This window comes from Macaca mulatta, chromosome 11 (assembly GCF_049350105.2).
Source record: "Macaca mulatta isolate MMU2019108-1 chromosome 11, T2T-MMU8v2.0, whole genome shotgun sequence".
Lineage (NCBI taxonomy): Eukaryota > Metazoa > Chordata > Mammalia > Primates > Cercopithecidae > Macaca > Macaca mulatta.
The window spans coordinates 88,893,071-88,920,999 of NC_133416.1; the positions used below are offsets into that span (position 1 = coordinate 88,893,071).

General features: G+C 37.7%; 1 protein-coding gene across 1 annotated transcript in view; it reads right to left on the reverse strand.

Moving 5' to 3' along the window:
- The window catches only part of PPFIA2 (PTPRF interacting protein alpha 2), a 499,294-nt gene extending 493,758 nt beyond the window's left edge, over positions 1-5,536 (reverse strand). The window contains 3 exon segments of the mRNA NM_001266465.1: positions 119-369; positions 4,612-4,719; positions 5,483-5,536. Of these exon segments, the coding sequence (NP_001253394.1) occupies positions 119-367 (249 nt within the window). The 5' untranslated portion in view covers positions 368-369; positions 4,612-4,719; positions 5,483-5,536.
- Positions 5,537-27,929: the final 22,393 nt, after the last annotated feature.

Below are 27,929 nucleotides of genomic sequence, written 5' to 3' on the forward strand. Positions count from 1 at the left end.
CATATCACATATGTTAAGTGGAAAAGTAACATTAAGAATGGGAGTAAAGTGAATTTTATTTAAATCTTTCCGAATTTTCAATTACAATAGCGGAAACAAAGGCTACCAGGAAGCATACCTGTGGCAGGGCTGAATTGAGCTGTCTCTGGAGTGAGTCTCGGTCATAGATGACATCCTGAAGTCTCTGCTGGGCAAGTGAGAGGCTTTCCTGGGTCTCCCGAAGGGTGTCTAGAAGACGATCCCTTTCATCTAGCATATTCACCATCAGCTGCTCAAAATGGGAGTCTGAGTCCGAGCCACTGCTTTGGGACCCCCTTTGGCTCATTGGGGTGTCCTCATTAATCGTGGGCATCACTTCACACATCATTGCTTAAAGAAAGTAAGTGGGAAGGAGTCTTAGTAAACAAATGATTTCCAAAAATGTCATTTGGACCTCAATTCACTAAATATTTTTCAGCTTATTAGCCTATTTGTCTCTATTTCCCCTACCTGTTGCCCCAAATCCAACCAAGCAAAATGTTTTGACCTCAATGAAATATGATTCATTTACTTCCTTCAGCCCTAAGTGCTTTCTCTTTCCATGACATCACATTTGTCCTACCTCCCATATGCAACTTTGTTTCACTTGTTTCTCAAAGTTCATGTTCATGATTTATCCCACCTAATTCAATTTAAATAAACATGTTATTTCCATTATTATTTCATCACCTTTCTTATCTGCAAGTTTACAAATCTCTTAGAGTGAATACTTTTTATGTTACCCTTATTTGTTATTACTGTATATTGTTCATGGCAAGCACAGTGTCTGGCACTTAACCGGTAGGAAGTAAATGACTTTTGAATGACTTAGGTAATTCAACGAATTAATGTTTACTCTTTCTTGTAGAAAATCTACAAATCATTATTTATTTTATATGATAATCAGCTTTTACTTTTTTAGTCAACAGATTTTTTTTTCAAATTGACTAGTTTTAAGCTTTTTGACATTACATTTTCCATTTTATTACTTTTGTATGCTCTCTCCCTGAATTCCTATGTGGTCTACCCAGAGTAGATAAGTGATGCTGACTGAATTAGACAAAAACGTTATGAAATAAACTGAGGTATATAAATTTGTTTAGAGTATTATACTCATCATTACACTTAATATTCCTTTTTTCCTGTTAACGACATAGTCTGGTTTTCATCCAAACAATACAAACTAACACTCTTTCAAATATTCTGCAAAACAGATGTCATAAATTATATTAGCTAATGTAGTAACTTCACATCTCAGCTGCCAATCACAAATTCTCAGTCATGAAATAAATGAACTGCTTTCAGAATATTTTTAAATTTGATTTAAAATAGACAAAACACACTTAGGTGCATGGTTGAACAATTACGTGGCATCTTAAAAGTCAGAAATTATCTCATTTTCTCTTTCATCCTCTAGCTAATGTTTCAAAGAAAAGTCAAACTCATCTCAGTTTTGGTTGTTGTACTATGGCCAGCAGCTATTAATTAGACGGCTTGGTTTTGCAAAAGGCTAATGTGAAGAAAGGCAGGTTTGGTTGTTGATCCTAAAGCATTTTTTGGTTTTATAATGCAAGGTCAATTAATTTTTCTGCCTACACACTCCTGTCCTTAGGGAAAATATTTCTGGTGATATTTTCAAATAGAATGTCAAGATTTAACAGCTCAATATTTAATTATTTTTTATGTGAGTCTTCATATAAATTGGGTTATTGAGGAGCAAAATTCAATTATCTGTGAATGATCTGGTCAGGGACTCCTGAAAACTAAGAGAAACTTTTAAAAAGTATGTAAGTAATAAAGTATTTTGTGAATGATAACCTATATTAAAAAACTAAGGGGGTCAGTGAATATTAGGAAAATTTTAAATGCTTTGAAGTTTTGCTCATTGCTCATAACATTGAGCTACCTGAAGGCAGGAATTTAATTTGTTCAATTTTGTATGCACACTAAAATATGTAACAGAGTACACACATAAAATGAATATAAGCACACACACCCCGATACCCACACTTGATACTACTGTTACACACTTAATAGATAAAACTGTTTCTTGCATTTGTCTCAATTTGATTTTCATTCAAAGACTATCACAAAGATGGAAAATGCAAACTCTTTTTAACTGCTTCAAACTTTCTTTATATTAATTGAAAAGGAATTAGAAAACAACAGTGTTCCAACACATTTGATTATTTAAAACAATTAGTTAGCAGGTCATGCATGAAATCTACACACTGAGCAGCTATGTCATTCTGAGAAATAATCACCAGGAGCCAATGTGTTTACTTTTGACACTTAAGGTTAAAACAAAGTACTGGGAGAGCAAATCATAGCAGCGGGACAATTTGTGCCCAAATACTCACAAGGTTTAAATTTTAGGGTTAACGAAACCCTAAAAGGTTTAAATTTTAGGGTTACCTGTAGATTTAAATTCTTAAAACTATATTTTAAATTCTTAAATCTATACTTTAAACTATGTCGTTCTTGAATGAAAGTTATTAATTCCTTTCCACCCTGAATCACTTAGAACAACTTTAAATTCCAAGGCAAAGCATAACAGCAGTGAATACCCCAGTATAATTTTCACCTGAATATAATATCCTAACAATCCCTCGTTGTTACCATGAGATACTAAACATTCACAAACTTTAGGGTCTTAAATCAACATTAAAGGTAGTCTTAGATTTAGTCAAAAGATGCTATGATTAAAAGTGGCTTAGGGACTTAGAAAGTCTATTAAATCTACACTCAAAAGAACTTGATTTGATTCCACTCCTAAGGCACGTGAACCAGGACAAGTTACTTTACATGTTAAAACTTTAGTTATCTCTTTCATGAAAGAGGGCCAATAAGCTATGCTTAGGAAAAAAAAAAGAAAAGATCTAATAGGTAATCTGACTGAGAACACACAGCAAAACATATAAAGGGCAATTACAAATGTAAGTATTTATTTCTATTATAAAGTGATCAACATTTATCTTTGTAGAAACAATATTTTACCTTTATGACTCATTCTGCTGCTCTGTCTAAAGGTTTAATTCTAGTAGATACTTTTGAACTCTTCATATCCAATTTATAAAAATCAAATTATGCAAAATTTACTTAGGAAATAAGATGAATATATGTTGCTTATACCTTACAGTCAACCCAAAGGAGTATATCCAAAGTCTTCTTATCAAATTTAGAAAAAAAAATAGTCTACAAAAAAATAAGGCCACTTTCATGAACTAGCTTAGTTTATTTCATTAGAATTCAGATTCTAACATAAATAACAAAATATTTGAATAATCCTTAAAATGCAGTATAACATTTCTTATATGCACATTTTGTACATTTTAAGTATTAAAAGCAATTAAAGATACATATTCAATGTAAGAGTTAAACACCCTTTTAAAGAATGGATGACATCTGAAGCAACTTACACAGTCCAGAAGGCTATGGTCATTCAATGTCTAGTGCATTTCACTCAGATATATCACTTTTAACTTTTATAATCCGTTTCAATACTAAAAACTGCATTCATCACATAATTTCTGAAAAGCCAGAAAGGGCATCCTAACAATTTGCCTTGATATTTGCCTTTTCATCATTCCCCCCTCCAAGTCAATTCGATATATAAATTATGTTATCTTCATCTAGATATTGAAGCTTTCCTCATTAAATTGCTGAAGGTTTTGAAACCTAGTCAGAGACATTGTTAATTTTGTTGATAAATAAAAAAAGTAATAATAAACCTGATTGGCTTAATTATCCCAGTGCTGAAATTTAGCTGGCAGAATTTTATATCAGGAAAATCAACTCCTTTATTCTTAGCACATAACCTTGACTGTCTTTTAAATTTCTCAGATTTCAAAATAAAAGTTTGAATGCCCACTGGAGTCCTCACTCAAGGGCTTTCAAAATCCAATGTGTTCCTTAGCAATGTATGCCATCCAAGCAGTACGTCTTCAGATATGAGAATGCTACAAAAAGCATTTTTTCTTTTTGCTGTCAATAAATGACTTTATCTAATCATATCAGTAAGATGTCGGCCCTACGAGAAGTAAGAATGTAATTATTCTCTATAGTGAGTTTCTTCTGAAAATATTTAGTCTTAAGAACCATCCCAGCTCCACCTCAGTTAACCTACAAGGAGTAATTCAGTGAGAGAAATCCTAGCTATTGTCTGATTACATTACATGAATATTCTCCCTCCTGTTTAACTCTTTGAAAGCCTCTGTCCTCGGGAAATATTATCACCTTTAATGGACACATTTTACACTTTCTTTACCCTAGTGCATTTACAGACAGCCAAAGAGCCAGCTCACCCCACACTACTGGACAGTTATCTCTCAGCCACACCCCCCACCACCTTGAAGAAGTTGACTTCATCATTTCCATATTAAAATTGTTCATCCTGCCCAACAGGACACAGCCAAGTAGGCAGGAGGTAGAGAGATAGGAGACGGAGAGGATGAGGTGAAAGCAAAAGACACCTAACAGTAATCAACAAGGAGGAATTTGCATCTCATCTTCCCTGGGGGCGGGGTGGGGCCAGGGAGGTGGTCAAAAAATACAGCGAAAGGAGACAGTAAAACTCAAAGACAGTTTCTGTACCTAATGTCTGTGATTTCGGGTCCTTGCTTCTTCAATTGATCAATGACAACCGCAGTCTCCGGCTTGAGGAGAAGGGAGGCTCACACCCAGCACTCCTGGACCATTTCCCTAGCAACGGGAGGAGAAAGGCAGCTCAGACACACGCGTGCCCCGGCGCCCTCCCGGAACGTGCCCCGGCCCGGTGGCGTGGCAGGAGCTCGGCATCTTCCCGTGGCTCCGTCAGCAGCCAAAAGGAGAAGCGTCCATCGGAAAAATGGCATATTACAAATTTTGCTTTGGGAAGCAGAGCTCGGTTCAGACCATTGTCAAACGAGGAGAGGGGGAGGCGGCTCTTAAAGCAGCCGCGGCCCCTTTGCCAGAGCAGCCGCAGCTCCCCGCGTGCAGCTGGAGCCCCGGGGCGGAGACCGGGGACCGGGGACTGGGTTTGACTTTCAGAAACTTAACCAAGCGGCGCCGCTCCCCCTCCGCGCCCGGGCCACCCGGGGTGTGTGGGGCGTCCCTCCAAAAGAGATCTTGGAGAAAAGGCGTGAGAAGTATCTGGGAGAGAAGTTCTCCACCCAGTCGTCCCTCCTGGAGCCCCTCTGGAGTTTAAGGCTAACCCTGGGAGTTAGAAACCTGAAGGAAAACGAGTCCCTAGGGATGCAAAAAGCAGGACAGGTCTCCTCCTGGCCCCCAGCCTGTTTCCGCGCTCCCGCGTCTCATTTCACTTAAAGGAGGCGCTTTTTCTCCGGAAAGGCAAGCATCACCCCCCTCCGCCCCCCTCCCTCCCCACTGCTCCCCCCCTCCCCACCACCACCACATACACACCCATTTTTCTCCTCCCAGCCTTTTTGCAAGCCTCTGCTTGCTTCAGTTGGCCGGGAGAACCAACCTGCTGGGAGCCGGTGAGGACGCTACAGCATCTTCTCTCCTCACTTGCCTCGTGCGGTGGTTGCTACTCCTCCTCCTCAGTCTCCTCCCCTCCTCCTCCTTGGCAGCCACCACCTCCTCTTCCTCTGGAACAAGGGCTTCCCCTGGAAGCTGCTGCAGTGGTTTCCACCGGCCCTTAAATAAATTCTGAAGTAATCACGTCTTTGCTCTCCTCCTCACGCACACGCGCCCGCGGATACACTCGTCTCCCCCAGAGCCGCTCCCGGGCTGCCGAGGCTCGCTCTGCTCCCAGTGCCCCCTGCGAAGGCGAGGGCCAGGGATGGGCAAAGTAGGAAGCGGGCACACTCTACCCCGCCTGGGCTTCTTTCACACAATGGGCTCCACAGCCTTCGCTCCTGTCAGTCTGAGCTGGTGGGGATGGGAACGGACTTGGGCACCTTTTGGCTCCCCGGTCTTCTGTGCTTGTCATTTCTTTAAGCAGTTTTCTTCCCACTGGGCCAGGACATGGTAGTCATGGTTGTAGGGACCTGAGCCAATCTAGGGTGTGGCGGCATCTGTCATTTCTCATTACCTCTTCAGTTCTTCTTCATTCATATTGTTTTGGTAATGAGAATTGTATGTTAAGTATTCCATGCCCCAGTAAATTTTAGCTTTGAGCAGAGTCTGGTCTCTCCATTGCACTCCAGTCCCCCTTGTATCTCCAACTCCCTTTAACTACCCTCTTTTCTTTCTGCTGCTGCTGTCCATTCATACAGACTGAGGAAGCAGGAGACAAAATCAGTACCTACTCTGAGCAGACAGGGAACGTTTCTGTGAGGGAGAGTCACGAATCCTGGATTTCGTGAAAATGAAGAGGACATGCATGAAGGAATTGGAGAAGGATTAAACACTGAATATAATTTGGGGGTTAGTGAAAATATTCTGAGTGTACTACAGCAAGTCCAAAAGACGTGTTTTACTTTTGTATAAAGCCAAGAGTCCAAAGTTAACAAAGAACTAGTATGTCAATAACTGTTCACTTAAAATTAACTACAATATCCAAGAAACAATCTTTGTTTCTGGGGGAAGTATTTAATTCAGTTAGCGACTTTACAGTAGAAAGAGGGGTTAAGCTCATGTATTTACCCCACTTCTAGACTGTTATTTAAATTTTGCAACACAACATACTCCTATAAAAAGTATAAAAATAATATGAAAATTCATTAGATGTCAACTGGAGCACTATTTCTCAGACATAACGTGCATACAGATCATCCATGGATCTTGTTAAGTTGTAGATACTGATTCACCAGGAATGGGGTGAAACCTGAAATTCTACCCTTTTAATGACTCCCAGATGGTACTACACTTTGAGGAGGAAGGGTCTAGACCACCCAATCAACCCATAATTTGATGTGGCTTAAATACCCCTAACTACAGGAAACTCTTCACCTCACACAATAGCCTAGTCTATTTTCAGACAAACTTCATATTGTAATAGCTTCAACATACTAATCAGATATCAGTACTCATAAATTTCACTCTCGAGAATTCTACACAAAATATAAAAATTCCTTATACATGAGAGATATTCTTATTTTTAAATATAGCTATTATATTTATTTGTACAAGAATTCCTCCCTTATTAAACCTTGGTTTGAATTTCCTTGGCAGTCAACATTTGTTAATTACTGACTCAGATGTTCTTACTGTTTCCAAGAAGAGTTTTGATTTCCTTGAGTCCCATTCGTATGTCAAATACAAGTTTTAATTGTAAGTATAATCCCCACATACAGTTGGCACAACATAGTTAAAGGCTAACCCATGGTAGTTATCACAGAAAGAAAAACTTTGATAATGGGAGGCAGAAAAAATCACAAGTTAAAGGATATTTTGGTGAGAAGATACAGTCTTCATAGTAAATTTCAGCTGAGAAACTCTACATTATCACTGTGAACTTCACTGCAAAGGGTGTAAATGATATATTAAAACTGAGAAAGACTATTTAAAGTAGCAATTTTGCAGAAGGCATTAGGTGAGCCAATTCACCTGAGAAGAGTCACCACCTGCACCAGTTCCTCTAAGTTTAGTGGCCCTTAAATTTATCATACGAGAGCATCTCCAGAAGGGCTTGTTACAACACAGATTGCTGGGCCCTATCCTTCGAGTTTCTGATTCACTACATCTGATTCATTACATTTCTAATAAGCTCCCACGTGGTACTAATACTGCTAGGTCAGGGATCCCACTCTGAGAACCACTGTGTAGATATGTCTGGAGAATTTTGGGAACAAAAGAAGCACAGAGCAAAAAAAAAAAAAAAAAAAAAAAGAACTGGTAAATATTTTGTATTCAAAAAAAAATCTCCTATACCAATATAAATCTGACTCTGTTGTTTTTGATGCCCAATCAATTATTAAGATGAGATATGCTTGTCTCCTGAATAGTTAACCAGATTTAAGTAGAAGTAGTGAAAGCCATTATTTGTCTTAGTGCCTAATATCAATCAAAGTAGTCCACACTAGCATATAATATTATAGTAGCCACATGTACTGATGCTTCTTGTTAACATTTTATTTTAAATATGAGTTTTTTTGTCTATATAATCCTGTGGTGGTTAATACTAAAGGTCAACTTGATTGCATTGAAGGATGCAAAGTATTGATGCTGGGTGTGTCTGTGAGGGTGTTGACAAAGGAGATTAACATTAGAGTCAGTGGACTGGGACAGTAAGACCCACCCTTAATCTGGATGGGCACCACATAATCAGCTGATAGTGTAGCTAGAATATAAAGCAGGCAGAAAAATGTGAAAAGACTGGACTGGCCTAGCTTCCAGCCTACGTCTTCTCTTGTGCTAGATGCTTCCTGCCCTCGAACATCGGATGCTAAATTCTTCAGTTCTTGGACTGGCTCACCTTACTCCTCAGTTTGCAGACAGTCTATTGTGGGACCTTGTGATCATATGAATGAATAATTCATATATATATGTGTGTGTGTGTGTGTGTGTGTGTGTGTGTGTGTGTATCTCTCCTATTACTTCTGTCCCACTACAGAACCCTGACTAATACAGATTTTGGTACCAAGAGGGGTTCTCAAGGAACAAAATATTAAGAATGGAGTTATTTTATCGGTTTTGGAGCTTCTGGAGTTGGCTGCTTAATGATTAGACCCAAAAATGCTAAGGACTCTACTTATAATAGTATGGAGAACACTGATAGTCTTGGCATGAATTGTTTAGAGAGTTATGCAAAATAAATGCATTTAACACTCCTGACTTACGGCTCATGAGAGGCAAGGAGTTTAGTGACTCTATACATAATATCTTTGACCATATGTGGAGAACCAAGGAATGAAATGAAACTGGTTGGTTGCTTGTAAGTTCAGGGGACAAAGTGATAAGAGAAAATGATGAACTCAGGATTCTAACTCCCAGCTTCAGAAGCAGATTCTGAGACTCAAATCTGCTAAGATTGCCGTGAGTGAGAGTCTTTTCTCCTCTGCAGGAAAAAGCTGAAATTGTTGAAAAGCAGACACAACCTCTCATCATGCAAGTGGCTCACCTGCAAAGAAAGGTGCATGCACAGCCTTGCCAGGTGTCTACTGTTAAAGTGATGGCATTGATTGGAAAAGAATGGGACCATTCAACTTGGAATGGGGACATGTGGAAGGACCCTGACAAAGCTGGGCACATTGAGTTTGTGAACTCTGATGAAACTTTTTTTTTTTGCCAGAAAAACAGCTTCTCCATCCCCAGTAGTGGCAACATCCACTCCCTGACCCACGATGCCATCAGCCTTTCCACCTTTGTTTGAGGAGATAAACCCTGCACTGCCTGAGACAACAGTGATGGCCTCCCCTGAGGCAGCTTCCAGGCAAGATAATGTTGATTTTCCTCAGGAACCACCCCCAACACCCCGTTTGCTTCTAGACGTATATCTGAACTAAAGCCCCAGGGGGCCCCTAGAGGTGAGGTTGAGAGCATGACCCATAAGGAGGTGTGCTACACTCGAAAACAACTGCCTGAGTTTTCTAATTTTTGTAAGCAGAAATCTGGAGAACAGGCATGGGAATGGATATTAAGGGTGTGGGATAATGATGGAAAGAACACAGAGTTGGATCAGCCTGAATTTATTGATTTGGGCTCACTAAGTAGGGACACTGCATTTATTGTTGCAACTCGGGGAGTTAAAAAACTTCTAATAGTTTATTTGCTTGGTTAGCTGAAATATGGATTAAAAGATGGCCCACTGCAAGTGAGTTGGAAATGCCTGATCTCCCTTGGTTTAATGTAGAGGATGGGATCCAAAGGCTTAGGGAGATTGGGATAGTGGGGTAGATTAGTCACTTTAGACCTACTCATCCCAGCTGGGAGGTCCAGAAAATATACTCTTGGCCAATGCTTTGTGAAATAGATTTGTGAAGGCAACATCTGCATCTTCGAAAAGCTCTGTAATTGCTCTTCTCTATATGTCAGATCTAACAGTGGGAACTGCAGTCACTCAACTACAAAATTTAAATACAGTAGGAATAATTGGATCCTAAAGAGGGGCCAAGTGGTGGCATTCAACCATCAAAGGCAAGGTGGGCCTGGCTATCATAATGGACAGCAGAGGCAAAGCAGCAATCAGAAGAGTCTGACTTGTGTAAGGCTCTGACATTGGCTGAGTAATCGCGGTGTTCCTAGAAGTGAAATTGATAGGAAGCCTACTACATTCCTACTTAATTTATACAAGTATAAAACTTCTAGGTCGAATGTACAAAAGACTAATTTGAATTATAAAAACAGAGAATCATGGCCCTTCTATCAATTTCCAGACTTCAGCCAGTTTACAGACCCAGAACCCCTTGAATGGAGGGGAGTCTGGGTCCCCTTGAGGAAAGACCCCACTACACAACCGACAATTTATGCTGTTAATCTTTCTCCCATCCTCCCCCAGGAAGACCTCTGGCCTTTTACCAGGGTAACTGTGCAATGGGGAAAAGGAAATGATTAGACATTTCGGGGACCACTGAAGACTAGCTTGAGCTGACATTGACTCCAGGGGACCCAAAATCTCATTGTGGTCCTCCAGTTAAAGTAGGGGCTTATGGAGGTCAGGTAATTACAGGAGTTTTAGCTCAGGTCCAACTTACAGTGGGTCCAGTGGGGCCAGGGACTTATCCTGTGGTCTTTCCCCAGTGCCAGAATGCATAATTGGCAAAGACATACTTAGCAGCTGGTATAACCCTCACATTGGCTCTGTGACTGGTAAGGTGACAGCTATTATGTTGGGAAAGACCAAATGAAAGGCATTAGAACTGTCTCTACCAAGAAAAATAGTACATAAAAAATAATATTGCGTCCCTGCAGGAATCGTGGAGATTAGTGCCACCATCAAGGAGTTGAAAGACGCAGAGGTGGTGATTCCCTCCACGTCCGTGTTCAACTCTCCTATTTGGCCTGTGCAGAAGACAGATGGACTTTGGAGAATGACAGTGGATTATCGTAAGCTTAACGAAGTGGTGACTCCAATTGCAGCTGCTCTACCAGATGTGGCTTCATTGTTTGAGCTAATTAACACATCTCCTTGTACCTGCTATGCAGCAGTCATTGACTTGACAAATGCCTTTTTCTCCATTCCTGTCCATAGGGCCCACCAGAGGCCATTTACCTTCAACTGGAAAGATGAACAATATACCTTTACTGTCCTACCTCAGGTGTATATCAATTGTCCAGCTTCGTGTCATAATCTTATTATTGGAAGAGAATTTGATTGCTTTTCGCTACCACTAGGTATCACATTGGTCTATTACATTGATGACATTATGTTGACTGGATCCTGTGAGCAAGAAGTAGCACTGAACTTATTGGTGAGACATTTGCTTGCCAGAGTATGGGAAATAAATTTAACTAAAATTCAGGGACCTTCTACCTCGGTAAAATTTCTAGGGGTCCAGTGGTGTGAGACTTTTAAAGTAAAGAATAAGTTGCCAAATTTGGTCCCTCCTATACCAAGAAAGAGGCACAATACCTAGAGGAACTATTTGGATTTTGGAGGAACACATTCCTCATTTGGGTGTGTTACTGTGGCCCACTTATTGAGTGACCTGAAAGGCCACCAGTTTTGAGTGGGGTCCAGAACAAAAGAAGGGTCTCCAACAGGTTCAGGCTGCTGTGCAAGTGGCTCTGCCACTTGGGTCCTATGACCAAGCTGATCCAATAGTGCTTGAGGTGTCAGCAGTAGAAAGGGATGCTGTCTGAAGCCTTTAGCAGGCCCCCAGAGTGAACCACAGTGGAGGACTCTAGGATTTTGGTGCAAGACCCTGCCATATTCTGCAGATAACTACTCTCCTTTTGAGAGACAGTTCTTGACCTGTTACTCGGCTTTGGTGGAAACTGAATGTTTGACTATGGGTCATCAAGTCACCATGTAACCTGAACTGCCTATCATGAACATGGTGCTTTCTGACCCATCTAGGCATAAAGTGGGTCATGAACGGCAGCATCCCATCATCAAATGGAAGTGACATATACACCATTGGGCTCGAGCAGGTCCTGAAGGCACAAGTCAGTTACATGAGGAAGCGGCTCAAATGCCCATGGTGTCCACTCCTGCCATCCTGCCTTCTCTCCCCCAACCTGCACCAATGGCCTCATGGGGAGTTCCCTATGATCAGTTGACAGAGGAAGAGAAGACTAGGGCCTGGTTTACAGATGGTTCTGCATGGTATGCAGGCACCACCCGAAAGTGGACAGCTGCAGCACTAAAACCCCTTTCTAGGACATCCCTGAAGGACACTAGTGAAGGGAAATCTTCCCAGTGGGCAGAACTTTGAGAAGTGCACCTTGTTGTGCACTTTGCATGGAAGGAGAAATGACCAAATGTGTGACTGTATACTGATTATGGGCCAATGGTTTGGCTGGATGGTCAGGGACTTGGAAGAAGCATGATTGGTGACAAAGAAATGTGGGGAAAAGGTATGTGGATGAATCTGTCTGAATTGTCAAAAATTGTGAAGATATTTGTATGCCATGTGAGTGCTCACTAACAGGTGACCTCAGCAAAGGATTCTAATAATGAAGTGGATAGGATGACCCATTCTGTGGACATGAGACTCTTTCCCCAGTTACTCCTGTCATTGCCCAATGGGCCAATGAACAAAGTGTCCATGGTGGCAGGGATAGAGGTTATACATGGGCTCAGCAACATGGACTTCCACTCACCAAGGCTGCTGACTACAGCCAATGCCGAGTGACCAATGTGCCAGCAGCAGAAACAAACACTGAGCCCTCAATATGGCACAGTTCCTCAGTGTGATCAGCCAGCTACCTGGTGGCATGTTGGTTGGTTATATTGGACCTCTTCCATTACAGAAAGGTCAGAGGTTTGTCCTTACTGTGATAGACACTTACTCTGGATATGGGTTTACCTATCCTGTACTCAATGCTTCTGCCAAGAATACCATCCGTGGACTCATGGAATGCCTTATCCACTGTCATGGTATACCATAAAGCATTGCCTCTGACCAAGGCACTCACTTTACTGCTAAAGAAGTGCAGTAGTGGGCTCATGCTCATGGAATTCACTGGTCTTACCATGTTCCCCATCATCCTAAAGCAGCTGGATTGATAGAACAGTGGAAGTACCTTTTGAAATCACAATTACAACACCAACTAGGTGTCCATACTCTTAAGGTCTGGGGCAGAGTTCTCCAGAAGGCGGTGTATGCTCCGAATCAGAGTCCAATATATGGTACTGTTTTTCCCATAGCCAGGATTTAAGGATCCAGGGATCAAGGGGTGGAAGTGGAAGTGGCACCACTTACCATCACCCCTAGTGATCCACTAGCAAAATTTTTGCTTCCTGTTCTTGTGACATTCTGTTCTGCTGGCCTAGTGGTCTTAGTTCCAGAGGGAGGAACTCTGCCACCAGGAGACACAACAACGATTCCATTAAACTGGAAGTTAAGATTGCCACCTGCACACTTTGGGCTCCTCCTACCTTTAAGGTAACAGGCTATGAAGGGAGTTACAGTGTTGACTGGGGTGATTGACCTGGACTATCAAGATGAAATCAGTCTACTATTCCACAATAGAGATAAGGAAAAGTATGCATGGAATACAGGAGATCCATTAGGGTGAGTTTTAGTATTACCATGCCCTTTGATTAAGGTCAATGGGAAACTACAACAGCCCAATCCAGGCAGGACTACAAATGTCCTAGACCCTTCAGGAATGAAGGTTTGGGTCATTCCACCAGGAAAAGAAAACCATGACCTGCTGATGTGCTTGCTGAAGGCAAGGTGAATACAGAACGAATAGTAGAAGAAGGTAGTCATCAATAGCAGCTACGGCCATGTGACCAGCTGCAAGAAAGGGGAACTGTAACTGTCATGAGTATTTCTTCCTTATTTTGTTAAAAACATGTTTGTGCATGTTTTCTTGTACTAATAATATATCTTCATTTTATTTCCATTTTCCTTTATCATGTGAAGTAAGATTTATTGACTTTATATCAACATTTAAATATTGTTAACTTTATGTAATAGTATTTTGGGTGGGGGATTGGTGCATTTCTGGTTGTATGAAGGATATTTGCATTATGTTTGGCATAATTATGACCTTATTATTGTCTTTACTTGAAGATCATGTATGATCTCAGGAGATCTGTATGTGTTCAGATTGACAAGGGATGAACTTGTGATGGTTAATAGAGAGTGGCAACTTGATTGGATTGGAGGATGCAATGTATTGATCCTGGGTGTGTCTGTGAGGTATGAGATGTTGCTAAGGGTGATTAACATTTGAGTCAGTGGGCTGGGAAAGGCAGAACCCCCCCTTAATCTGGGTGGGCACCATCTAATCAGCTGCCAGCATGGCTAGAACATAAGCAGGCAGAAAACTGTGAAAAAACTAGACTGGCCTAGTTTCCCAGCCTACAACTTCTCCCATGCTGGATGCTTCCTGGCCCCTAACATCAGACTCCAAGTTCTTCAACTTTGAGAATTGGACTGGCTTCCTTGCTCTTCAGCTTGCAGACAGCCTGTTGTGGGACCTCATAATCATGTGAGTTAATAATAAGCTCCCGTTTACATATATATGTATATGTGTATATGTATATACACACATATATATGTATATATGTGCACACACTATATATAGATAGAGAGCTTCATATACATATGGAGCTTCTCCTTTATATATATAAAGGGGAAGTATTAAGTTATACACACACACACACACACACACACACACACACATCTCTCCAATTAGGTCTGTCCCTCTAGACAACCCTGACTAATACAACTCCTTAAATGGAATCTGTTATACAACTTATTTTTACTATGGTAATCCTTTCCTCCCATCCCTTTAGATAGTCTGAATATCACATGGTATATTAATAATATAATAATATACAAATATAATAATGGTCACTTGTTTTTATTTAAATCAAGGGTGGATTTATTTGTGAAGATGAAGTTTAATGATATCAGGCACCAAAAAAAAATGGGTAATTAAAATGGGCCATTAAAATAACAAAAATTTAGTAAATAGCAATAATTTACCTTTTAAGTACAGGAATAATTTTCATGCAAATAGAATGCAAATAATGTTCGTTGTAAAAGACATTTTCATCTCAATATTACACCATTTCAACTGTATAGTTACCTATTTACCAAAATATTTTTCCTACAATGAAAATAATTTATTAACATTATTAAAAACAAATTACATTTTCTATATTTATGCTTAAAGTTGAACTTAAAATTTAAGATGGATTTATATACAGATAGTAGAAGAAACTATCATAATACACTTTACATATAATAGTCTTGTGAGAACACAAACGGTATTTCCATTAAAAGTAAAGTCATATGGTATTATCACACTGTATTATTAGGGTGGGTGACAAAACAATCCCAAATATTTAATATGTCAAACTGAAACGAAGTTTATTCTTTACTTTCTCAGTATCCCAGGGTAGAATTGATCAGTGGACTGCTTTCTCCTTTAGAGTAATTCAGACTCATTTCTTGTCTGTGCCTTGTCATCCCCTTGGGTTTTGCCAGGCAGTGGCAGGGGAAAGAGGGTGGAGGCAGCATACTCACTTCATAAAAAACCTTGGCCCACACATGACCAGACTTTTTTCAAGTTCCACTGGTACGAACAACTCACATGGCAACATCTAATTACAAAAGAAACTGGGAAAGTAGTCTAGACTTAAGTACAGAAAAAATAAAAAGATTTTGATTAAAACTTAGCCAGTTTCTCCCATACATTGTTTGTGAAAATAATAATGGAAATGAAAGGTATGTTAGAAAATGTTATGTTTTAACTTTCTGTGATGCGTAAATTTAAGAAACATATTAACCTCAATTAATTGAAAACAAAGGTAAAAATTAAACACCCAATTCTTTTTATTACAAAGGGTAAGCATTGTTTATTGTAAGTTTAGCATGTTTCTTGTGATGTTTATGCTATATGTTATTCTTCCTACCTGTCTAAAAAAGCAAACTGCAGAATATTAAAGCTATGCTAAGCACATCGTTACTGACTCTTGTGCCTCCACGCAAATTTATAAGCATCACTTCTCACAAGATAAATTTTTGTGAAAGCCTATATTAGTCAGCTTTTATCTATGCATTTATATGAGATTACTGTAAACTCTAGCAACTTGACAAATATTTACTGACATTTCAATTCATAACCAAGGATATCTTACTGTTCTCAAAAGCAAAAACTGTTAGTTATATTTTGAAGTCAAAGTATGGTACGAGAAGACAAGTTTCAGGGAATTTTGTTTTGCATCACTCAATACTTTCTGACATTAAATCTAAGAGAACTAGGAGAGAAAAAACAAACAATAAAAAATGGCAATGCCTTCTAAAATATTTTCTCTTTTTTAAAGGAAAATAAAATTTCATAGGAAAAAGTCTTTTATGTCCATCTCCAGATTTGGTGACCATACACTTATAAAAAGTCTGATAAAAAGGGAAGAGAAATGGTGTAAATACAATGAACAGTTGTTTTTAAATAGAAAGTATTTATTCTAACATGAAGCTTATAATAAAGGTTTTCAGTTTTCACTCTACTCCAATTTAGAGACCCTCACTTTGTAATTAAAAATGTTTTATACTGACAGTACTAGTGTAATTTCAATCTTACAAATTAGTAAAATAAAAACTCAGTAATATAAATTCCTGAATTTTCCACCTCGACTACCTGAAGAAGCTAGACAGGTACTGCATGACATAATACCTACTTTTTTTAAAAAAATTTATTTATTATTATTGTACTTTAAGTTGTAGGGTACATGTGCATAACGTGCAGGTTTGTTACATATGTATACTTGTGCCATGTTGGTGTGCTGCACCCATCAACTCGTCATTTACATCAGGTATAACTCCCAATGCAATCCCTCCCCCCTCCCCCCTCCCCATGATAGGCCCCTGTGTGTGATGTTCCCCTTCCTGAGTCCGAGTGATCTCATTGTTCAGTTCCCACCTATGAGTGAGAACATGCGGTGTTTGGTTTTCTGTTCTTGTGATAGTTTGCTAAGAATGATGGATTCCAGCTGCATCCATGTCCCTACAAAGGACACAAACTCATCCTTTTTTATGGCTGCATAGTATTCCATGGTGTATATGTGCCACATTTTCTTAATCCAGTCTGTCACTGATGGACATTTGGGTTGGTGCCAAGTCTTTACTATTGTGAATAGTGCCACAATAAACATATGTATGTATATGTCTTGATAGCAGCATGATTTATAATCCTTTGGGTATATACCCAGTAATAGGATGGCTGGGTCAAATGGTATTTCTAGTTCTAGATCCCTGAGGAATCACCACACTGTCTTCCACAATGGTTGAACTATTTACACTCCCACCAACAGTATAAAAGTGTTCCTATTTCTCCACATCCTCTCCAGCACCTGTTGTTTCCTGACTTTTGAATGATCGTCATTCTAACTGGTGTGAGATGGTATCTCATTGTGGTTTTGATTTGCATTTCTCTGATGGCCAGTGATGATGAGCATTTTTTCATGTGTTTCTTAATAAATATAATATGTTCTTGCTAAATCCAAATTATGTTTTCCAATTTTTATCTTACTTGATTTCTCAGGAGTATTTCACACTCATCACCACTCCCTGCTTCTTGCCGTGATTGCACTCTTTCCTTTCTTCCCTTCCTCATCTCTGCCTACTTCTTGTTAGAAGCATTTCCTAAGTATTAGTGGTCATTGAGGTCCTGTCATCATTTCCTCATATTATCTGATTCTACACCCTCTTAATTATCAATGTTCCTCTCTTCCATCATTTCAAACTCCAGTAATGATTTTCAAACACTTCTTATCAGCCCAGATTCTCTTTGATAGACTGGTATTTCAACTGCTTTTGAATATGTCTAATTAGATGGCTCACGGTCAGATAATAACCCTTAACATGATCAAAGGTGAATTCATTTTGCTTCAACCCAAATATACTCATCTCTGTTTCATATCCCATTGAAAGGAGGTTCAATATTTATATCACCTATCCTTTCTTATCTCTCAATTTTTATCCTGCCTCTTGCAAACTATATACCACATGCCCTTGCTTTAAAACTTTAATAGGCTCCCTGTTATCCACAGGATACATCTTAAAACACTTTAACAAGATTTGCATGTCTCGCTTAGATTTTTATTCTTTTCTTTCAGTCAAAGCCTCCCTTACCACTCTGCTATAGCCAACTCGGTACCAACCACCATTCCTTATGCAAGCCATAGTTTATCTGCCTCTAGTTATTTGTCCTCACTTTTACCCTTTCATGTCATTCATCCACAAATTTCCTTGGTAACACATTTTCATCCTAATTTCTGATCTTCCACAAATTGATTAAATATATTAGCCCTTTGTCAGATGAGTAGATTGCAAAAATTTTCTCCCATTCTGTAGGTTGCCTGTTCACTCTGATGGTAGTTTCTTTTGCTGTGCAGAAGCTCTTTAGTTTAATTAGATCCCATTTGTCAATTTTGGTTTTTGTCACCATTGCTTTTGGTGTTTTAGACATGAATTCCTTGCCTATGCCTATGTCCTGAATGGTACTACCTAGGTTTTCCTCTAGGATTTTTATGGTATTAGGTCTAACGTTTAAGTCTCTAATCCATCTTGAATTAATTTTCGTATAAGGAGTAAGGAAAGGATCCAGTTTCAGCTTTCTACTTATGGCTAGCCAATTTTCCCAGCACCATTTATTAAATAGGGAATCCTTTCCCCATTTCTTGTTTCTCTCAGGTTTGTCAAAGATCAGATGGCTGTAGATGTGTGGTATTATTTCTGAGGACTCTGTTCTGTTCCATTGGTCTATATCTCTGTTTTGGTACCAGTACCATGCTGTTTTGGTTACTGTAGCCTTGTAGTATAGTTTGAAGTCAGGTAGCGTGATGCCTCCAGCTTTGTTCTTTTGACTTAGGATTGTCTTGGAGATGCGGGCTCTTTTTTGGTTCCATATGAACTTTAAAGCAGTTTTTTCCAATTCTGTGAAGAAACTCATTGGTAGCTTGATGGGGATGGCATTGAATCTATAAATTACCTTGGGCAGTATGGCCATTTTCACGATATTGATTCTTCCTATCCATGAGCATGGTATGTTCTTCCATTTGTTTGTGTCCTCTTTGATTTCCCTGAGCAGTGGTTTGTAGTTCTCCTTGAAGAGGTCCTTTACATCCCTTGTAAGTTGGATTCCTAGGTATTTTATTCTCTTTGAAGCAATTGTGAATGGAAGTTCATTCCTGATTTGGCTCTCTGTTTGTCTGTTACTGGTGTATAAGAATGCTTGTGATTTTTGCACATTAATTTTGTATCCTGAGACTTTGCTGAAGTTGCTTATCAGCTTAAGGAGATTTTGGGCTGAGATGATGGGGTTTTCTAAATATACAATCATGTCATCTGCAAACAGGGACAATTTGACTTCTTCTTTTCCTAACTGAATACCCTTGATTTCTTTCTCTTGCCTGATTGCCCTAGCCAGAACTTCCAACACTATGTTGAATAGGAGTGGTGAGAGAGGGCATCCCTGTCTTGTGCCAGTTTTCAAAGGGAATTTTTCCAGTTTTTGCCCATTCAGTATGATATTGGCTGTGGGTTTGTCATAAATAGCTGTTATTATTTTGAGGATAATACCTACTTTTTAACTTCTATCAAATATAAATCATCCAGCTATGACTCAAACTGATTTATGATTACCAAATTACTTTGACCATTGGCATTGCTGATGCCTAGTGAACATTTTACTTGATTAACCAGCAACACAAATAAACTGTATGAAGTTGTGATCAGTGAATGTTACTGTTCTTTAGATGAGAAATCATTGGGAAAAAGTCACTAACATGACAATGACCCCTTACTTACTATTTACCATTCAAAGATGTGTGCAAGAAGTCATGGACAATAAATTAAACCACAAGAATAACTGATATGAGTAATCCTCACTTTGGACATAGTTTAAAGATTCATTGAACAATGAAGAAGGCAAATGCATGCTTTACAAAGACAGTAAAGAGAAGTCAGCAACTTCAATCCCAAATTAGTACTAATTTTAAGTAGTGCTAGACAGTTGAAATTATGTAGAAAAATTTCTGCAAAATAATAGTTTATATAATTTATTGAGCAATTGACTCTTATCTTCTTCTCCACCATAAATAGGGTGAACTTAAGTTCATATATTATGAATATTAAGGCATAAGATATAGAAGATAGGAAGATAGGTCAAGACCAGGTAGGAAAATGACAGATACTCTACCGATGCATTACTGAGTAAAAAATCATGCCAAAACTTAGTAATTTAAAACAACAATCACTTTATTCTTAATCATGGTATAAGTGGGTCAGAGCTCGCCTAAGTAGTTCTGGCTTGGAATCTCTTATGCACATACAGTCAGACAGTGACTAAACTAGGAAGTGTCAGGGTGGGAGTCAACTAAAGTAGTGGGGGCTGTCCAGGAATCTCTCTTTTCCTCTGTGTATGTGTGTCATCATATGGATTCCCTACGTTGTATTGCAAAATGGGATAGCTCGGGCTTACTCACAATTATGGCAGCCCAAGGATAGTCAGATATGACCAGATAAATCTTCAAGAGCAAGTAGTGAGCAAGGCAGGAGAGCAAGTAGTGAACAAGGTCACAAACAGTGACTTAAGCTTTAGAAGTCACATGCAATACTCGTATTATGAGACAGCCATAACAACCCACCTGGTTTCAAGGGGAAGAAACATAAATCCCTTTCTCTTAATGAGAGTAGCACCAAATCACATGGTAAAAAGTATTGTTGCTGCCATTTTTAGAAAATAAAGTCAGACACAGCTGGCTATGTTTTTGAAATTTGCATTTGCTATTTCAAATATTCAATTTTCATAGATAAGTTTGTAGTTTGTAAAAGATGCGCCAAGTCTTTTATATTTCAAGAATGGATAAGTAGTTAGTAAGCAAAATGTTTGTTAGACATAGGCAGAATTCATGGGAATTGTAAAGTATAAAATAAATATCAGAGCTTGTGTGTGTTAAACATAGACAGAAAAGCACAGAAAGACTAGAGATATCCAATGTTCATGATACATGTGAGTAGTACATATTTGTGTATGTATTTGTATTCATTATATATGAATATACTTGATAACAAATACACAGGAGATTCTAAGTATTTAGGATACACTAGATATACATGAAAAACTAGCATTCAAGAGGTCTTTATTTGGCCATACATAGGTGACACTAATTATAACCATGTATATCTTCTGCCCAAGTAACACAAATAAAACCCATCACTATTCATCCAGCTAAGTAGAGAGCTACATCTCCCAGCCAGATGTATTTGTCCCTGTGTGTTTCTAATAGAGTGTGTGCCATTGACCCAGGATGCCTTCTGCCCTTTTGACCCCTAGCAGGTGTTCCAAGTCCCCTCAATTATGGGCCTTGTAACCACACCATTCATGTGGAAGGCTAATGGGACAGAGAGAGGAACAAGACATAAAAACACTGTGGATCCCAGAGTTTAGGTAGTAAGGTTTCTCCACACTGTTTGTGCCCTATCCTACAAGTGATAACCAACTCCATCTCTTTTCCCTTGTTTCTACGTGTTTTTAGTAGACTTGAGAAAATGGATCATTTGATCATTTTCATTTGTTCTGTGTGCCTTTCTATTCTGTGACCTCTGGGATGTACTTGCTGGTAATTAACGTGGAGGCTTCCATTGTATCAAGGTGATGTCCCACATGACACTTTATTTTGGCAAGTGGTAATGAAAAACTTGGGTTCTTATGACCCAAAATATGTTCTCAGATCTCCCTGAATTAGTCCAAAAACAAATACAAACAAACAAAAAGAAAAGAAAAGGTTGGGTGCGGTGGCTTACGCCTATAATTCTTGCACTTTGGGAGGCTGAAATGGTGGGATCGCTTGAGCCCAGGTGTTAAAGACCAGCCTGGGCAACATAGCAAAACCTCATCTCTATAAAATAATAACAAAAAATAATAATTAATTGGGTGTGGTGATGTATGCCTGTACTCCTAGCTATTTGAGTGGCCAGGGTGGGAGAATTGCTTGAGCCTGGGAGGTTGAGGCTACAGTGAGCCATGATCATGCCACTGCAATCCAGCCTGGGTGACAAAGTGAGAAACTGTCACAAACAAAAGAAACAAAAAAAAAAACACAAAGCAGGTACTAATCAAACATGTCAGCCAACTTCCTGGCATATCTGAAGTCCTATTCAGCCAAAGAACCCCAAATCATCTCAGAGATATGCAAGTTGTGGCAGACCACTACCACAAAATAATGCCAAACTGCAACTGTGTCCAGTGTAGATTTGGATAGAGGGAGCTTGGGACTCCTGGCAAGCTAGCGATAAAATCTCATTATGGTCCTTTAATTAATCTTGAAATGATGCAAACTCACATTTTATGTAATTAAATTTTAGTGATCATTTTACCATGGTTAGCAAATATTTGTTACAGCGTACATTTGTGTTTCTGCTTTATTTTCTCTTTATTTACCATACCAATTAATTTTTTGAGTTTGGGGATTATAAAATGTGTCTTGGGTATTGAGACTTATTTGATAATATAAATAATGTATTGATTTATAATTTTTGGTTTCCTTGCATCATGTGGGAACCAGATACATAGGGAGTCAGGAGTCCCACATTGTGATAAAAAATATAATGGAGGTAATATATTTAATCAATTTGTGGAAGATCAGAAATTAGGATGAAAATGTGTTACCAAGGAAATTTGTGGATGAATGACATGAAAGGGTAAAAGTGAGGACAAATAACTAGAGGCAGATAAACTATGGCTTGCATAAGGAATGGTGGTTGGTGCCGAGTTGGCTATAGCAGAGTGGTAAGGGAGGCTTTGCCTGAAAGAAAAGAATAAAAATCTAAGCGAGACACGCAAATCTTGTTAAAGTGTTTTAAGATGTATCCTGTGGATAACAGGGAGCCTATTAAAGTTTTAAAGCAAGGGCATGTGGTATATAGTTTGCAAGAGGCAGGATAAAAATTGAGAGATAAGAAAGGATAGGTGATATAAATATTGAACCTCCTTTCAATGGGATATGAAACAGAGATGAGTATATTTGGGTTGAAGCAAAATGAATTCACCTTTGATCATGTTAAGGGTTATTATCTGACCGTGAGCCATCTAATTAGACATATTCAAAAGCAGTTGAAATACCAGTCTATCAAAGAGAATCTGGGCTGATAAGAAGTGTTTGAAAATCATTACTGGAGTTTGAAATGATGGAAGAGAGGAACATTGATAATTAAGAGGGTGTAGAATCAGATAATATGAGGAAATGATGACAGGACCTCAATGACCACTAATACTTAGGAAATGCTTCTAACAAGAAGTAGGCAGAGATGAGGAAGGGAAGAAAGGAAAGAGTGCAATCACGGCAAGAAGCAGGGAGTGGTGATGAGTGTGAAATACTCCTGAGAAATCAAGTAAGATAAAAATTGGAAAACATAATTTGGATTTAGCAAGAACATATTATATTTATTAAGGGAGGTTTCAGTAAAATGATGATTGCAAAATATAAATCATAATGGCTTAAGGAGATTACAGGAGATGCATAAATGGAAATAGTGGCTGTTCAATACATTTAGATGCTAGTGGTTTCAAAGAGATGGAGTCAAGTTGAAAAGAGATAATAGAGGTTTTCGTCTTGAGAGTCAATAGAGCTCTCTGCGATCCTTAGGTAGGCTTTAGAAAGTTCCAAACTCTCCTGAATTTGTATACAGATTTTTCCATGTATTTGCATAAGTGCATCTCTTTGAGATGCATATTTATGGTATGAGATTTTTAAAGCAATCAAGGATCAAATACACTAATAACCATAGTTTCATGTAATATATTTAATACACGTTAGTATTCCATACTATATATATGAAATGTTAAACTTGTATAGAGCTTAATTTTTACATAATAACAATGAATTATTAGGACTAGTTTTGTTCATAACAGAAAATAAAATATCTTGTTACTTTATTATAATGTATATTTTGGTATGTTTTACTATTTCCTATTATTCACAATCCTCCCTAAAGAAGAGTATAAGCCACCACCTGTTGCCATGTTCATTGCACTGCCTTCTGTGGATGGAGTAGGCTTCCCTTCTGTATTGATATATGTATGGTCATGTTACCCGTCTCTGTTCATGGAAAGTAAGCAGAAGTGACCATGCCATGTCTTAGCAGAAATGTAAAAAATCATTACAGTTTTGCCACGACTCCTTTCCCTTTGCCACAGATCCGAGATAGTGGTTGTATCTGAAACCTGAAAAATACGTAAATATAGTCTTCAAAATCATACTTTGCCTAGTATGTTCACACATTACAATTTTTGGGGTATTGATGCTGTTTTCGGGAGTTTTCTTCATTTCCATTCTACGTAACCAATGTAAAGAAGGACTGCATGAAACATTTTATTTTTTTCACAAAGCAAGTATATATTGAGTCATGACAATATGCTGATTAATATGAAATATATAAAAAGAAAACTGGGGCTGCATTCCTTGAGGCAATGTGGAAGGAATAAAATAAAAACAAAATAGACTTTAACAAAAAAAAGTAAATGTAAAATGCACTGACATTTTGTGCAATCAAACCAATAATGTTTTCAAAGGAGGAAGATATACATTTGATTTTAAATGGTCTTTATGAATTATGTTGAAGGGAAGATATAAGTCAACATATGGAGTGAACAAATACATAGAATTTCTTTGGTCCATGTGGGAAGTGGAGAAAAAATTAAATGATTAGAAGCATCATCTGACAAGAAAGATGACATGGATATACAGGAATAAGGCATTGAAATTATAAAACATGAGATTACCTTATTCAAATAGGTGACAATAAAATTTTAGTGAAAGAAAGTAATCAAAGGACATTTGAAGTAAAAAGGAAAAAGAAAATTATGTTAATTAATTCTAGAAATAAATAACAGGGAGAAGAGTAAAAAGGAATTAAATTAGAAGTTCACGTTGATAGTTGAAACTCTTTTGGGATTTGGGCATATGGAGCTTAAAGGCGCACTGTCATATCCAAATAGCTGAAGTATAGACCATTTTCCCCTGTTACTAGTTTCTTATTTTATGCATTTCCTTTCTTTCATTCTCTATATCTTATTGAACATCTATGATATGCCAGGCAATATTACAGATGCTTAGGATTCAGCAATAAATAGTAGAATAAAACAAAATTCTTGTTTACATGAAGCTTACATTCTAGTGTTCACTCATTTAAAAATATTTATTACAGATCTTATTTTCATCAGAAAATGCATCAGTATTATGGTTTATCACTTATAAATATCAATTATTATATAATGCTTTAAAAACCATGAATCCTGTGGGGAAGGGCGTGCAGGGAGAATTTTGACCTCAGAAACATTTCACAAATATTGTACTTTTAAAATTCACTTCACTTTACCTCTGTTCCTATTACATCATGAAGAAGTTTAAATGCAAAATACACCTTTATTAAACTATTCTTTACGCTCCTATTGGATTTGTTTACAGTCATGCATGGCTTTATATTAAGATGCTTCTACATTTAATAGTTGACAAGCAAATAACTTGGAAAATTATTCTGAAATTTTGTAGACACAAAATTTTATTAACGACTTCTAGCTCTTGCAGAACCAGAAAGCCCATTTTTAAATATATATATATTTTTTCATTTTATTTGCTGCCCTGTGACTAGGGCTTGAATGAAGGCAGTCAATTTTAAAGATTAATTTCTGTCCAATTAGATTTCAGGGTTCTAATTAAATCATTCAGAAAGCAGAAAAAAAGATAAGTGCAGAGAAACATATTTTTTGCTTTCTAAAAATATGAATTTATTAATTCATCAAATATTTTAGGTGTCACAGATATTAACAATAAAATTTTTCCTAAGTAAGTTATCAGGAATAAATCTCATAATCTCTTCCTTCAGAATGCCTTGTGAAAGGGATTGTATAACAAGATACCTTATTAAAACACCTCAAAGTTGCCTGCAATTAAAGCTTAAGCATTATTAATCAGAAACTTTTGGACTGATTTTTAATTTTACTTCAAAGTTATTAAGGGCACAAATAAAATTTGTTAAGAGTATTTTTTAAATTTATTACAGAACATCTTGAGATTAATTGTATATATCTGCAAATCAGATTTTGCCTTAGTGGCAACGGTTGATTTTTAAAAAAAATATTATTAACAATTGAGTATAGCACATTTAATTTGAGATGATTTGGCCTTGAAATTGGCAAAATTAGATATCAATCTATGCCTTAGTCTGATCACTACAATTCAATTTACTGTGAACTTCCTGAACACCTATTATCTATATCTTAATGCAACTTATTGATCTGCTACTGTAGAAGATATTCAGAAATCAAAATATCATGTATAATGAAATAATAAACTTGTAGACATAGTGATACCACAAGATCTCTCTTTGTATGTTTCTCCTTTGCCTCAAAGTCAATGTATGTAAAACCAAGGTTATGGAGTTTTTATAATGTTTTAGCCTTAACTCCTTCCAGGTATCCTTCTGTATGCCATATCATCCTCCCAGTAACTAAAATTCATAATTTTGTAATCCCCACTTAATTATAAATTTTGACCCTATAACTAGTATGATGGTAAAATTTGTTGAATTTTAACTACAAAATATTTCTCAATATTTTCCTTTTTATCCAACTGTGACTCAGTACCTCAAGTCATGTTATTGCATAAGGCATTTAACCTTTACTAATCTTGAAGCAATTCAGTAAGTATACGAGGAGGTTGGGATATAAAGAGGCTCTTGGGACAGGAAACATAGGAAGATGCACCAGTGAGGTATAATGGTAAATGATACATAAATATGTCAGCAAGAACAGCATTTGAATCATCATGTCCACACATAATATGTGGGACTTAAGCAGGCAAGTAGGGGCTGCAGACTGGGTTGCCTGACAGCATGTGAGGTTTACTCGGCTATAGACAGAAACAGAATTCCAGCCCATGAAAGGGTACAAAATCAAGATAGGATACCTGCCTTAAAAATTTCTGGCAGGGTATGAAAAGAATAGAATGTAGTATGGAAAGCATCATCTACATAGACTGCCTGTTTTCAAACCCTATCTCTGCCACATCACATGCTAGCTGACTTTGAGAAAATTATTAAACCTTTCTGTATCACCCATATCATTATGTGTAAAATAGGGATAAAATAATATCTACATCTATGGATGTAGGATTAAAGGAGATCATTCATATACAAGGCTTAATAAATGCCAACTATTATTAGCATCAGTAATTTCAGACCTGAGAAACCAGGCAAAACCTCATATTTGCAGCAGAGATAAAAATTAGAGGTCACTGTAAAGCTAATTTGTATAAGTAGATGAAAGTCAGGGATGGTCTTGATAGATAAACATACCTTCCTCTAACCTCTCAATTATGCAGTCTCATACAAAAAATATATAACTAAATTATATAGAATTTTTGTTAACATTTAAGCTGCCAACATATAAACTGAGCTAAAAATTTAGTTTATTAGTACATTCATAAGTGATTTCTAATACAGTTATCTTCATAGCCTGTTTATGAGGATTTAAGTGTTTGCTAAGGGTAGATTTTTAAAGTAAGTATAAGAATGCTTTATATGTTCATTTTAGGGGAAAATACATTATAATTACCCTTTTTGGACTTCATATCTAAATCCCATGGTAGGAAGCTGAAACAACTTGGGAGAAGGCAATACCAGCTTAAATTATTTCCTCAAGTAATATTGATTTTCTCACAAAGCTATATGAAAGCTCTTTTAAAAAGCATAAAACACATGGCAAAATATTATTAATATAATTGTTTTAGGGCTATATATTGTTTACATATATGGAAAATTTCCTTCTATTTAAAACATTAAACAAATTTGTTATTCAACAAATATTTATTGTGCTGGACACAGAAAATACAGCAATTAACA